The sequence below is a fragment of the Zalophus californianus genome, chromosome 5, assembly GCF_009762305.2.
Source record: "Zalophus californianus isolate mZalCal1 chromosome 5, mZalCal1.pri.v2, whole genome shotgun sequence".
Lineage (NCBI taxonomy): Eukaryota > Metazoa > Chordata > Mammalia > Carnivora > Otariidae > Zalophus > Zalophus californianus.
In genome coordinates, this window is record NC_045599.1 from 52,953,908 (window position 1) to 52,968,657 (window position 14,750).

The following is a 14,750-nucleotide window of genomic DNA, read 5'->3' on the forward strand; positions in this document are numbered from 1 at the left end:
TCATGCACACTACCATTTCCATATTAGCAGGCATCTCAAGCATCTCAAACTTGTCCAGAACTGAACAGATCTTAACCACCCCCCATTCTCTCAGAAATTGCAACTCTAACCTTTCAGTTGCTCAGCTGAAAACTTTTGGGTCATTGGATCTTTTTTCCTAACACACATCTATTGACAAGATCTAGAATCCAACCCTTCTCACTAGCTGCAGTCATACTATCCTCGTCCAAACCACTATCATTCCTCCAAAGTTACTAAAATGTTCAGAGCCCGCGGCCGATTTCAGCTACCATCGCTCAACCCGTTTTCTCATGCAGTCCCAGAAACATACGGATGGGTTTCCACCTCAGGGCCTTAGCCCTTGAGGTTCCCTTTGCCTCGGGAGGATTTGCCCTGGGTATAAGTATGGTTAACTCCCTTCCTTATTCCGGTTATGGCTCAACTGTCAGTGAGGACTCCTCGGACTACACTGTTAAGCTGGGACCATGTTCCCCTTCCATGCTTAATTTTTCTCTATTTGCACTATCACCATGTGGTACAGTATGTTTTTCTCGATAAATATATTCATAGAAGAATTCCACGGGGGGCAGGGATTAGTTTTTAATTGCTATTTACTCAGTGCTTAGAACTGTATCAGGCCCAAAGCAGGTGCCCAATAATACTTGTTGCATGAACAGGAGCCGCAGAGCAGTCCCAGAAAACTCTTGCACCGCAAGGTTCTGGCGTAGTTGCCGCTGCTGCGATCAGTCCTTCATGCCAACCTTAGAGACATAATACACAAAATTTAAGCTCCTAAGATCCCAGGTCGACGGCTACCCGGCCGAACGGAGATCACTTTTCCCGCGTTTTTGTGAATAACAGCGGAGAGTGGGGCAAGAGGCTCCTTCTCGCAGCTTCATCAGCTTCTGGGACGCCCGGCCCCCGAGCGCCCTGCTCCAGCGACCGACGCTCGCAGTAACCGGAACGTTAGTGCGTCGCTGCCGCGCGCAGGGGAAGGACTTCCGCCGAGGCCTTGGAGCCGACTGGACGGAGCTTCCGGGTAGAGCGGCGTCCTACGAGACCGGTGAGTCCGCGGCTAGAGCTTCTCGCGGAGCGAAGGTGGGGACCGACCGTCTGGGGAGCACGGCAGCAAGGAGGGGCCTTCGCGGCGCGACGGGGGGTGGGGGCGGAGGCTGAAGGGGGCCGACCAGCCTCTTGTGCTTTGTGGATTGTGGGTGGGAGGGAGCGTGTGAAGGGGGAGAAGGGCAACTTCCGTCTCTTAGCTGCATAGAACCATCTAGGGCTGCAGTCCAGGGAATGGCTCTCCTTCGCTAAAGCGGAACGCGAGTTTCGGGAATTGCGGTCTTGGGTTAGAGATTGATTGCCTCCAGCTGTGTGACCTCGAGAGCGTTACCGGCCTTTTGAGCCTCGAGTTCCATGTATGAAAACAGGATAGTGATCACCCATGCCTAGTAGCGCTTGGCAGGGTAAGGTGTGAATAAAAGCTTCATAAATTGCGATGTTTGGTGCAGATCTCGTTTGTTTGTAGTAGCATTCTGAGCTCATGTGACAGGAATCACACCAACAGGCTGACGCTAGGCACAGTGGCTTTTCTGGAGTTGGAGTTTCAGGAAACGGATCAGCTTTTGGAGATACGGACCTAAGAGGTCACCAACTACATCTTTCTCCAGGATGCATAACTTCCTTCTCTATTAGTAACATGCATTATAAACTTCCAGCTTCCCTTGGAACATCTGTAGTTATGGGAGCTTAATACCTCTGTCCTATCCCTGTAATTTCCCATTGCAGTCAGCTCTAATTAGGAAGTCCTTGGATGTTGTGAGCCAGAAGTGTTCCTCTTTGCAGTTTCTGCTCATCAGTTCTCACTGTGTTTCTGAACTTTAAGAAAATTAAAAGTAATAAACTAAGAATAAAATACTGTAAATATTGATATGATGGATGGCAGTAGTGACTTTGTAAGAATTTAAAAACATCAAGAACACTGTAAGCTTTGATTTTTGTAATTCACAGTAAATACGGAATTTTGTAATTCACAGTAAATACAGAAACTTTCATGGAGGATCAAAAAGTTCATTTAATCACCATATCCTCTGAGTGCAGGCACTCATCATTAAACTTACAAGCACCAGCACAGTGTGTTGAAATAACACAAATGTTAGAATTAAGTCACTTGTCATTACTTCAGGCAATCTACCGAAGTATATAGTAAAGTAGATCACCAGATTTCCTGAAACAAATAGATTTCTTCCAATGCCAGGGAATGGTTTGTTAATTCATTGAGAGATACAGAACTTTAGCAAATAATACCTGATTATAGCAGGTGCCACAGAAAGCAGTGATGCCATGAAAGCAGTCTCCAACTTGTTAATAAGAGTTTCATTCCAAAAGTCCATTTATAAGTCAGTTCTTTAGATTTTAAAATCTATTTTTCTATAGAAAACCACGATGTAGGTGGCGGGTAAGGTCTTGCTTATGGTCCTTATTACAGAAATTAATTTTTCCTCCTGTCAGTGATGGGGTTTGTTTTGTCCTTAATGTCTTCTTGGCCCTTATGATTCCTTTGATCATATATGGAAGAAGGAAGCTGAAGGAAGTGAGAGCATAGGATGGGGAGGGAGATTCCATTTGGGATGATGGAAGTGTAGATGTGACTAGAATGTTTATTACTTGGCTCTGGTTAATAGATTTCCCCCACCACCAGTTTTATCCCTGATTATTAAAGAAATACATGTTCATATGAAAAATATGAAAATACAGAAAGTAATAAAACAAAAAACCAATCACCCTTCATCTAGATGAAACCATGTTGTATTGAATTACTGAACATTTCCTTTTTCTTTTTTTAATAGTTGAGATCATAATAGTTGTTAATAGTTGAGCCACCCAGGTGCCCCAGATTTTTTTTTTGATTATAAGAAAATTCACACATATACAAAGGTGGACAGGTAGTACAGTGAATCACCATGATCCATCACCCAGCTGTAATAATAACCATCATTTGTAGCTAATCTTGTTTCATCTATATCTTTACTCACTTTCCATAGTTCTGTGGTCTTGTCCTATGACTATAATGCATTTTTGTTTTTAAAAATTGTAAAAAGAGGGCACCTGGGTGGCTCAGTCGTTAAGCATCTGCCTTCGGCTCAGGTCATGGTCCTAGGGTCCTGGGATCGAGCCCTACATCAGGCTCCCTGCTCGGCGGGAAGCCTGCTTCTCCCTCTCCCACTCCCCCTGCCTGTGTTCCCTCTCTTGCTGTCTCTCTCTGTCAAATAAATAAACAAAATCTTTAAAAAAAAATTGTAAAAAGAGAGGCTCCTGGGTGGCTCAATCATTAAGTGTCTGCCTTTGGCTCAGGTCATGATCCCAGGGTCCTGGGATCGAGTCCCACTTCGGGCTCCTTGCTCAGTGGGGAGCCTGCCGTTCCCCCCAGTTTGTGCGCTTGCTCTCTCTCTCTCTCTGACAAATAAATAAAAATCTTTAAAACAACTTTAAAAAAGTTTGTAAAAAGATGCTTCTCTCTCTTAGTGCCAAACTTTTGCGTAAACGTTTATATTTTTTCTAACGGACGGGAAAAAGAGTTCCATGAGGATTTTGTGAAGTATTTTTGTTCAACAACAATTATTGAATAAATTGCAAAGAATTAGATGACCTTGCATTCTCTGTTTTTTACTTTGTATGTTTGCTTCCCTCTCTTTACTTTTCACATTTAAACATATGAATTTTGGGGCGCCTGGGTGGCTCAGTTGGTTAAGCAACTGCCTTCGGCTCAGGTCATGATCCTGGAGTCCCGGGATCGAGTCCCACATCGGGCTCCCTGCTCTGCGGGGAGTCTGCTTCTCCCTCTGACCCTCTTCCCTCTCGTGTTCTCTATCTCTCATTCTCTCTCTCTCAAATAAATAATAAAATAAAATCTTTAAAAAAAAACGTATGAATTTTGTGCCAGATATTTTTAGAAAATTCACACTCAGTGACTTTTACAGGATACTGAATAATACATTTAAGGAAAAAATGGATGAAGAACCTGAAAGAACTAAGCGATGGGAAGGAGGCTATGAAAGGACATGGTGAGTAGGGCATTATGACTCCCTTCTCGTTTACACATTGTTTCTTACTGTTCTTCTACACCTTTATCTCTCTCCTTGTTCAGTGATTGGTTTTTTTAATTTATTAAAGTATATTTAACGCATGTTAAAATTCACCTGTTTCCAACTTATAATTCATTAATTTTTAGAAGATTTACTGAGTTGTGCAATCATCACCATAAATCAGTTTTAGAAAATTTTACCACCCCATTAAGATCCTTCATATCCAGGGATGCCTGGGTGGCTCAGTCTGTTAAGCGTCTGCCTTTGGCTCAGGTCATGATCCCAGGGTCCTGGGATCGAGCCCCGCATCGGGCTCCCTGCTCAGCGGGTAGCCGCCTTCTGTCTCTCCCTCTGCCTGCCTGTGATCTCTCTCTTTCTCTTGCTGTCAAATAAATAAAATCTTAAAAAAAAAAAAAAAAGATACTTCATGCCCATTTGTGATTAACTTCATTCCTACCTCCAGCTGTAGGCAACTGCTAATCTACTTTTTGTCTCTATGCATTTGCCTTTTTGGGTATTTCATGTAAATGTAATCTTATAATATGTGGTCAGTATTGTCTCGCTTCTTTCATATAACAGTATTTTCAAGGTTCATCCATGTTGTAGCAGGGATCAGTAATGCATTCCTTTTTATTACTTAATAGCATTATATTGTATACCATGTTTTCATTCATTCATTTGTCAATTGATGGACATTTAGATTGATTATACTTTTTGGCTTTTATGAATAATGCAGCTGTGAACATTCATGTGCAGATCTCTGTGTGGACATATGTTTTCATTTCTTTTGGGTTAATAAAATTTTAGCTTTTCAGACAAGTAAATATTGCTTATAGGGAGATTCTTAAAGAAGATGAATCAGGATCACTTAAAGCTACGATAGAAGACATTCTCTTCAAAGCAAAGAGAAAAAGGTATGTAAACTTTTTGTAGGTGTGTTACTAAAGATAAAATAGATTCCTTTAAGCCTTTCTGTCCACCTATCCCCACTCCTCAGTACTTCATTTCAGCTGTATTCTAGAGAAACTGACCTTTAAACTCTTGAGTAGGGGGAAGGAAACAGCAACCTAGCACTTCAGAAGGGAAATGGGTCTTCAGGGACTGTCCAAAATGCCTGTAGTTATGTGAACCCCATAAGTTGATAATTTACTTCACTAGAAAATGTAGGTTAGTTGAAAAGTTATATTGATTTTTTGGGTAATAGAGGACATTCCATTAAAATGTTTGCATAATTTTAACAGAGTATTTGAGCACCATGGACAAGTTCGACTTGGAATGGTATGTTGACTTTTTTTTTCTTTACCAGTACAGAACTAGTTGGGTTAGAGAAGCATTCTGTCTTGACAGAATTAATAATAGTAAGACAACAAATATTTTAGAAGAATATATTAAAAATATATGTGTATGGGCGCCTGGGTGGCTCATGGTTAGGCGTCTGCCTTCGGCTCAGGTCATGATCCTGGAGTCCCAGAATAGAGCCCCACATCGGGCTTCCTTCTCAGCGGGGAGTCTGCTTCTCCCTCTCCCTCTGTCATTCCCTCCACTTGTGCTCTCTGGCTCTCTCTCTGTCAAATAAATAAATAAAATCTTAAAAAAATATATATACATATATATGTGTAGAATATGTAAATACTAAATGCCATTTTTACTTCTTGGTCAAAAATTGAATTTGAAAATTGTTATATTTGTGGTTTATTTTTGGTAGATGCGTCATCTTTATGTGGTAGTAGATGGATCAAGAACAATGGAAGACCAAGATTTAAAGCCAAATAGACTGACTTGTACTTTAAAGGTATAGTAAAATCATTTTAATTTATACTAAATGTGAGAAAGGACGCTGAATTCTAAAAAAAAATTTTTATTATAACATCTTTATTAAGATATAATTCACATACCATAAAATCAACTTACTTAAAATATACTGTTAAAATTTTTTGCCTGTTACAGAGTTGTACAACATTATTACCGCAGTCAGTTTTAGAGCATTTTTATCATCACAAAAAGAAAACCCAGGGGTACCTGACTGGCTCGGTCAGAGGAGTGTGACTCTTGGTCTCAGGGTTGTGAATTTGAGCCCCATGTTGCGTGCAGAAATTACTTAAATAAATAAAACTTAAAAAAAAAAAAAAAAGAAAGGAAAACAGAAGCAAATTTTCTGTAGTTTTGCCAAACAGGATTCCATTGTATACAACTTTGGGTTGTTTCCACTTTTGGGGGCCTTTTATGAATAATGCTGCTGGGAATATCTGTGAACAGGTTTTTATGTGGAGGATGTTTTCTCTTCTAAAGCTTGATTTTAGCCTGGGTAGTTTATGTTTTATCCACTTTTCTGTGGCCTAAGAATAGCAGCTGGGATGAAATGGTGTGCACCAAAGGGGTGAAGCTCAGCTTGGGTGGTGTGCAGACTCTGCTGGATTTACAGGGCTTCATTTTATCTTCTGAGATTTTATTAACTGTCCTGTATCTTGTTTAACTAACTGGGCAGGGGAGGGAGGATATAATGCATTTCCATGAGGAGATATTCCCAGCTTTGGAACTCTTTTCCTCAATTAAGTGTGAAGCTTGGATTCTTCTCTTCTGAAAGGAAGGTTAGTTCTTAATTTCTTTCCCTATTCATTCATAACTTCTGGTAGAAGAGGAGAAAGATAACAGTACTCTCTTCACTTCTTTCCAAAAGCAAGAAAGAGTATTAGCGAAATTTCCCAGGACCTTTTTCAGTCAGGAATGGGGCTTCAGAGGAGTAGGCTGAAGTAGATGCTGAATCATACTGCTGGACTCAATTCTGCTCCAGAATCCTCCGCTCCTTTTCTTGTACATGAGTTTTCTAAATTTACTAGATTGGATTTGTCCTTTATCTTCTCTATTGGTGAATGTGTGTGTATTTATTACAGTACTGATCCACTCTCCACAGTTGAATGTCCACAGCATTCTCTCTTTAACACACTCCAGTTGGAATGGTACCTTCACAACTACGTTTTCAAGGTCCACCATACCTCCAGGATGTGAAACTCAACTCCTTTTTATCTTTAGTAGCAACTGAAATAGTTGACACTTAATCCTTCCTGAAAGGCATTCTTCTTTTGTTCTTTTTGTTTGTTTTTGTTTGTGTGTGTGTATATGTGTTTTTTTTTTTAAGAACTCTGTACCCCTGATGTGGGGCTCGAACCCACAACCCCATGATCAAGATTCCCACACTCTAAGGACTGAGCTAGTCAGGCACCCCACACATCCTTCTTTTGACTTTGATTATATAGAGTCATTTTATTTCGTCTTAGGCTCCCCTCTCCCACTTTAGAATGCTGGAATGCCCTAGGACTTGGTCATAGTTCTTTTTTTCTGTCTACTCTCTTCCCTTGAGTAAATATTATACCTTCCCATGAAGAAATTTTTTTAAAGAATGCATTTTTTTGAGTTTATACAAACTATAGCTAAGTAGAAGTTTAATCACATCGTTTAGGAAAATGATACAACAAAATGACTAATATTTATGCTCTTTTTTTTTTTTTTTTTTTCATTGATAAAACCTCTTTCTGTGTTTAATGGATTATCTAATATTTATGCTCTTAATTTCTGTCCTCCGACCCCAGTCAGCGTCTTGCTTTGTCAATTATCCCTTTTCATTGTCTTTGGACTTACTCAGATCATTCCGCCCAGTTTATAAACACCCATCCTCGGTTATGCTCATTCTCTTGTTTCTGGCTTCATAGGATCTTTCCATGTTTAGATTACATCTGTCTCACAAGTCCATATGGTTCCATCTTTTATTTTTCTTTTTCGAAGATTTATTTATTAGAGCGCATGCGCCAGGGTGTGGGGGTGGGGCCGACAGAATCTCCAGCAGACTCCCCACTGAGCACTGAACCTGACTTGGGGCTCAGTCTCATGACCCTGAGATTACTACCTGAGCCAAAATCAAGAGTCAGACCCTTAACCAACTGAGTAACCCAGTGCCCTGGTTCTATCTGTTAAACGCAGTTCATCACTTACCATTTTAAATTCAGGCTTATTTAATACTGTGATTTTTATTTATTTGAATATTTTAAAATTTATTTTTGTTTAATATTTTTACTAAAATATTTGAAAATATTTTACTAAATATATTTGAAAATTATGAGCCTAATCTCATGAGAAGTGATGCTTGATAAATAGGTTTGACAAAACATTTCTTTATGGTTATTATTTTGCCCTTATCTAGTATTTTTGTTTTCTTTAAACAGTTATTGGAATACTTCGTAGAAGAATATTTTGATCAAAATCCTATTAGTCAGGTATGTAGATAAGTGATGGAATTCAGAATTAGATTCCTGCTATTACTGCCAATTCTAATTTATTTTTAAAACGTTGGGCATACATTCTATGAATTATTAAGTGATCCAGATTGTGTACCAGTTTCTGGTACACTTATCAGTGACAAGCAAGGCAACTCTAAAAGTTAAATAATGTACAGTAAACTCTAGCTAAATTTCTGTCAAAAGCATCATGAGAAAAAGTTTCTCGTATGTTACTTATGTCTTTTGTAATTACTAATTTTCATGTACATTCTTACGAAGAAGAAGTAATTTGTTAAGTTAATAATCATTTTTGTTTTTATTTTGAGATTGGAATAATTGTAACAAAGAGTAAAAGAGCTGAAAAACTGACCGAACTCTCAGGTATGCATAAAATTACCTTTATAGGACTCAAGGACTTGGCTCTATTTACTCAACCTTGTAACCCTGTTCATAAGGTTGCCTAATAAGTAAAATGAAGACTTCTTTTATGCTCTCCATGTGAAACACTTAATAACCCCTCGATTAAATCCTCCAGTAAACTCTTGGTATCTAAGACGAACTGTTTTAAATTGAGTTCTGTACGGTAATGAATACTACTGCAATGAATGTAAATGTTTATTTAAGACTTACACATTCTTATCCTGAAAGTATTAAGATAAAATTACTGTAACCATTCCAGAAATCCACTTAGTCTTAAAATTAATTTTTTAGAAGTTAAGCCTCTAAAGAGCAAAGTATTTAAAAATTGAATTGCAGTTATTATTAATATTTCAGTTTTTCTGCTTACACGACATGCCTAACTGAATTTTATTCTCTTAAAATATAGTGCAGGTTTTATTAGCTTTGGTGCTGTTTTAACAAATTCACATCACTAATTCTGTTTTAATTTCTGTGAAATACACTATCCCTTAAATGTGGTTCTCATCCTTTCATCCTTACCAATACAGATAAATTTGAAATGACATTATTTTCATCATAAATAGTTTTTCTCTATGGCAGTAAGGAGTGAAATTTATGTTAGCCTGGAGTGATCAAGAAATTCAGTTATGAGTAACCAAAAAAAATCTCAAGCTAGCTTTAGCATATAAGGGAAATTATTGACTCCCATCTAAAGGAGGGCTGATTTCACACATGGTAGTTTCCAGGGTTCCTGGCTCTGTTTGGCTTCATTCTCTTAAGTGAGGTGAAAAGATGTCTGTTACTAGCCCTGAGTCTCCATGACCCTCATAGTCTGTAGCTTCAGCACAAGTCCCACAGAGGTCTCGGAATGACCCTGCTTCTGATCTGCCCACCCATGAGCAAAGTGGCCAGAGGAATGCAGTATTGTGTTGGTAGGCCTGGATTACATGCCTGTTCCTGGAGCAGGATGGAAGCAGGGTAAGCAGCTCGTTTGTTATACTTTGAGGACAGAATGGTTTCCCCCAGGAAGGGACGTAGGACCAACCCTCTTGGCACCTTTCTCACATTCAGAGTAGTTTTCTAGGGGTGCCAGAGAAGTCATACGTATAGGGATGAAAAATCCTCTGGATATTTTGATAGGCCTCTTGACAGCACTCCTTGTCTGTCTGATCAGAATCACTGCTGTAAACCACACTGACAGTAATCGAGTTCACTTTTTTCCTATACTCACAATACAATAGGAGGTGAACGAACTATTTTGTATGGTATGGTAGAAAGAGAAGTGGATAGAGAGCCAGGAGATGTAGGTTTAAGTGCTGGTCCTGCCACTGGGTAGGTATTTGTCTTTAGGCAAATCTGTTAGCTTGTTAGATTCATTTCTCACTTATGAAATGAGGGATTTGGACTTAGTGATGTACTTTTCATTTCTTTTTTTTTTTTAAGGGAATCTTTTTTTTTTTAAAGATTTTTTATTTATTTATTTGAGAGAGAGAGAATGAGAGATAGCACGAGAGGGAAGAGGGTCAGAGGGAGAAGCAGACTCCCCGCCGAGCAGGGAGCCCGATGTGGGACTCGATCCTGGGACTCCAGGATCATGACCTGAGCCGAAGGCAGTCGCTTAACCAACTGAGCCACCCAGGCGCCCTGTACTTTTCATTTCTAAAATCTTAGGATTCTGAGACTAAATAAGTACTTGAAATATGTATTAAATAATGGCAAATGCTTAGTATTTTAAAACTTACTCAGATAAATAAGAACACGAAGAAGCTGTAAGCAGATGAATGGACAAAGACAACAGATAATTCATACCAGAATAAAAAGAGAAACGAAATAGCTATTAAAAAAGAAATTTTAGCCAAACAAGTCGTCAAAAAACAAAACCACTCAACAACATTTTATTATTTTATATATTTTAAATGAACAAAATGAAGTTTAAAAAGCAGTATATTGCTTGTGGAACCATGGAGAAACTGATACCTGTAGTGCTGATAGACTGATTAATTTATTTAACATTTTTGGGAAAAGATATAAAAATGGTTGTTCCTTGGAATTTATACTTAAACATTATGAAAGAAGAAAAGCCTCATTCTACAAATATACTCTTCATAACAGCAGTGACAAATTGGGAAGACATGTTCAACAGTATGGAGGTAGTTTGATGAATTATGTGATCAAACAATTTAATGATACTTTGATTATCATTAACATGAAGACAGTGTTAAAATAGGAGAAAATGTCAGAAGAATACCATGTCATTGAATCTAAGATTGCATCATTTGTAAGATACCTTTGTTTTATCAGCTGTCAAGAAGGAAACATCCTAGCAGTTAAAATATGATACAGTGTCAGATGATACATATAAATTGTTCACACCAAAAAATATATTGCTTGGGATGAGAAAATAGCAATAGACAATCTTTTCAGATGTTATTTCGGTAACAGAAGATAACACAGCTGTATTTATTTGCGGAAATCTTTTCTTAGGTCTTCTAAATCTCTTAATTTTTTTTTAAGATTTTTATTTATTTATTTAACACAGTTAGAGAGCACAAGTAGGCAGAGCGGCAGGCAGAGGGAAAGGGAGAAGCAGGCTCTCCGCCAAGCAGGGAGCCCGATGTGGGGCTTGATCCCAGGACCCTGGGATCACGACCTGAGCCGGAGGCAGCCGCTTAACCGACTGAGCCACTCAGGCGCCCCTAAAGCTTTTTTAATCCCCTGAAGAAAAATAGGGAATTGCAATCATTCTTCCATCAGTGAATTTTTGCTTCACTGATAATATATACCTCACTGCTCTATTCCTTGCCTTTCTACATAAAAATAGAACCTTTTGTATTAATAACCTTTTATAGAAACATTTGAAATGGCAGTGAAACTAGCCACGAATAGCACAATGTACAGGTGCAGTTGGAACAACACCACGGTAGCCATGCGTAGGCTCACGTGGGAGCAGGCAGTGACGTCTGCCGCACAGGTGCTCCCTGGCTGCCAGTGATGGTGAGATGCAGCGTGACTTCAGAGATGTGACAATGTGAAAATGTATGAGTCTTAAATGTAAAAAGTTTTGCCCTTTAAGTTAGTAATATTTAAAATATGTGCTAATAGGGCACCTGGCTGGCTCAGTCAGTAAAGCATGCAACTCTTGGTCTCGGGGTCATGAGTTCGAGCCCCACGTTAAAAAAAAAAAATGTGGGGCACTGGGTGGCTCAGTCAGTTAAGGGTCTGCCTTTGGCTCAGGTCATGATCCCGGGGTCCTGGGATCAAGCCCCGCATCGGGCTCCCTGCTCAGCGGGGAGCCTGCTTCTCCCTCTCCCTCTGCCTGCCACTCTGCCTACTTGTGCTCCCTCTCTCTCTCTCTCTGTCAAATAAATAGAATCTTTAAAAAAAAATGTGCTAGTTCATAGAAACAGATTATTTTTATTCTTTCAGTATGAAGTAAAAGTTGATATAACAACACCTCTGATAAAAGTGCAACTTGCTAAAAATGTAAATCGAAGAGATTCTATTCTTTAACAACATAGATAAGTAAATATGGGGAGAAACAAATTTCTATAATGTATATATAAAATGTTATTGTAAGTAGATTATGCCATTTCTATTTTAGGAAACCCAAGGAAACATATAACATCTTTGAAGAAAGCTGTAGATATGACCTGTCATGGAGAACCATCCCTCTATAACTCCTTAAGCATGGCTATGCAAACTCTAAAGTTGGTATTTTACATTTTTTATTTATAATTGGTGTCCATTTTTTTTGAATGGAGATGAACACATATCAATATGTTTCTCCATAACCGAGCTGCAATGAAACCGTTAAGAGAAATATGTAATGTTGTTTATGATGTTTAGTGTGTTGTCGTTTGTAATTTTTATTTTACGTTTGAGTTGGTAAGATAGATTCTTAGAGGTTTTAGAAAAATATAATTAAGACTGTAGCGATATTAGTACAAAATAAAATGTTGATGAAAAAATATTTTGTTAAAAATTAGATTGTGAAATTGAATGTGCATAATAACTGAGTTTTTTGCACATTTATTGACTTCTCTTAACTTTGTAGCACATCTGCAAATTAACAGCATACTCTTCCAGCAAGTTCAGATATGTGGAAGGTAGCTAAGACCCTAATGGAAATTTTCCATTAGTGCTAGCGCATATATTTTGTCCCTGGATAGTCTGTCCTGACTTTTATAGCTTTATATAACAGATATTTTTCTAGTTTTGAAGTAGGTGAGAAGGAGCTAACACCCATATTAGAGGTAGGCACAAGAGCAGCATCCACAAATGAAACCTGAGGGCCCAGCAATGCAGATAGAAGCAGGAAAGCTATAAAGAGCTGATAAAATTGCATAGATTAAGATTGCATAGAAATCTATTTACGTAGATTTAGATAGGGGAAAATAGTTCATCATGTCTTAAAGTCCTATAAATTATCATCTAATTAAATGATAGACAAAAATTAATGTTTATGAATATTATCACTCTGAATCACCATGAGGTTAAATTATAGCCTTTAAAAAAGAAGCATGTTACTATCATCAAGACACACCTTAAAGTTGATCCATATGGGCCGGAAGCCGGAGTCGTCCGCGAAATCTCAGAACCGAATTCCGGCCGGTCGTTCCCCGGGAGGTCTTGGGTGGGCTCTGTGCAGGCCTGGGTGAAGATGGCTTGTGCCGCCACTCTGTCCCCGGCCGATCAGGACAGGTTCATTTGTATCTATCCTGCTTATTTAAATAACAAGAAGACCATCGCGGAGGGGAGGCGAATCCCCATAAGTAAGGCTGTTGAAAATCCTACAGCTATTGAGATTCAAGATGTGTGCTCAGCTTTTGGACTTAATATTCCTTGAGGTAAGTCAGTAATGTTGTATGTAGCAGAAATGATACCCAAACTAAAAACAAGGACACAAAAAACAGGAGGTGGTGACCAAAGTCTTCAGCAAGGAGAGGGACGTAAAAAAGGGAAAGGAAAGAAGAAGTGACCGGATGTGAGAGTCAATCAAGTCTGGTACTACTGTGATAGACAGAGAATGAAGGCTTTTAATTTATATCTCAGTGAAACGGAAGCTTATTATTTGCATCATTTAACCGAACTATGGACATCTCTGCCTCCCAGCTTCAGCATCAGAGTTGACCGTGAAGTAAATATACCTCAGAAGTTTGCATCTAGCTTTTATGTAGTATAAAAGAAAATTTTTTTGCCTTTCAACACAGAGTTTTTGTGGAAGAAAGAAGCATATTTTTAAATGGACAGTGGACTCTACCATAAGTTACTTGAAATCCTCTATCTGTCCTGTGTGTAAACATGTTTCAGATAAATGAGTTTAATTAAAGATTTGAAATACACATTTTCTTCAGCATTTAAGTTAATGAAGTAAAAAAAAGTTGATCCATATGGTATTGTCATACTTTCCAGTGTACACGTTAGACTTTGTACAAAACGAATCTACTAGGTTGTAAGCTTCATGATGTCAGGAACCTCATTCATTCTTGCTTATTACTCTATTCCTAGAACCTAAAAGAGTATTCAGCAAATATTTATGGAAACAATAAATGAATCAGTTTTTTGTGTAGCTAATTTTAGAAAAATTTAACATGTTTAGAGTATACTCAATTCATTCCTTTGCAATGTTAAAACAAATGAGATATTCTATAGTCTAAATATATAAACCATATGTACTATTTTGTCTGGGTAAATTTTTTATTAATTTGTTATACCTAATGGGAATATATTTTATCTTTCTGTAGACACATGCCTGGACATACAAGTAGAGAAGTTCTAATCATCTTTAGCAGCCTCACAACTTGTGATCCGTCTAATATCTATGATCTAATCAAGGTAGAACCACTACCTTTCCTTGTAATCAAAACCAGAGTTATAACTCTAAAGAGAATTCTATAGTGAATTTATTACTAGTTTTCAGAAAATTCTGTTTTTCAAACATACTAATTTTTGCATGTTTTTTTCCTTCCCCTGAAACCCTTTATTTACGTGGATT

General features: G+C 38.3%; 1 protein-coding gene and 1 pseudogene across 6 annotated transcripts in view; both read left to right on the forward strand.

Moving 5' to 3' along the window:
- The first annotated feature begins 1,009 nt into the window (after nt 1-1,009).
- The window catches only part of LOC113929126 (general transcription factor IIH subunit 2), a 43,740-nt gene continuing 29,999 nt past the window's right edge, over nt 1,010-14,750 (forward strand). For 5 of the 6 annotated variants that reach the window (XR_003522104.2, XR_003522103.1, XR_003522106.1 and 2 more), the window contains exons 1-9: nt 1,059-1,098; nt 3,981-4,064; nt 4,922-4,999; nt 5,327-5,363; nt 5,791-5,877; nt 8,303-8,353; nt 8,683-8,737; nt 12,357-12,462; nt 14,500-14,590. Coding sequence is in view for 1 of the 6 variants with exons in the window: in XM_027605798.2 (XP_027461599.1) it covers nt 4,009-4,064; nt 4,922-4,999; nt 5,327-5,363; nt 5,791-5,877; nt 8,303-8,353; nt 8,683-8,737; nt 12,357-12,462; nt 14,500-14,590 (561 nt within the window). In the remaining 5 variants the exon portion in view is untranslated. Of the gene's footprint in view, nt 1,099-3,980; nt 4,065-4,921; nt 5,000-5,326; nt 5,364-5,790; nt 5,878-8,302; nt 8,354-8,682; nt 8,738-12,356; nt 12,463-14,499; nt 14,591-14,750 lie in introns of all 6 variants that reach the window. The other variant, XR_003522107.1, reaches the window with a different exon arrangement.
- Nucleotides 12,499-14,489, forward strand: LOC113929129 (annotated as a pseudogene).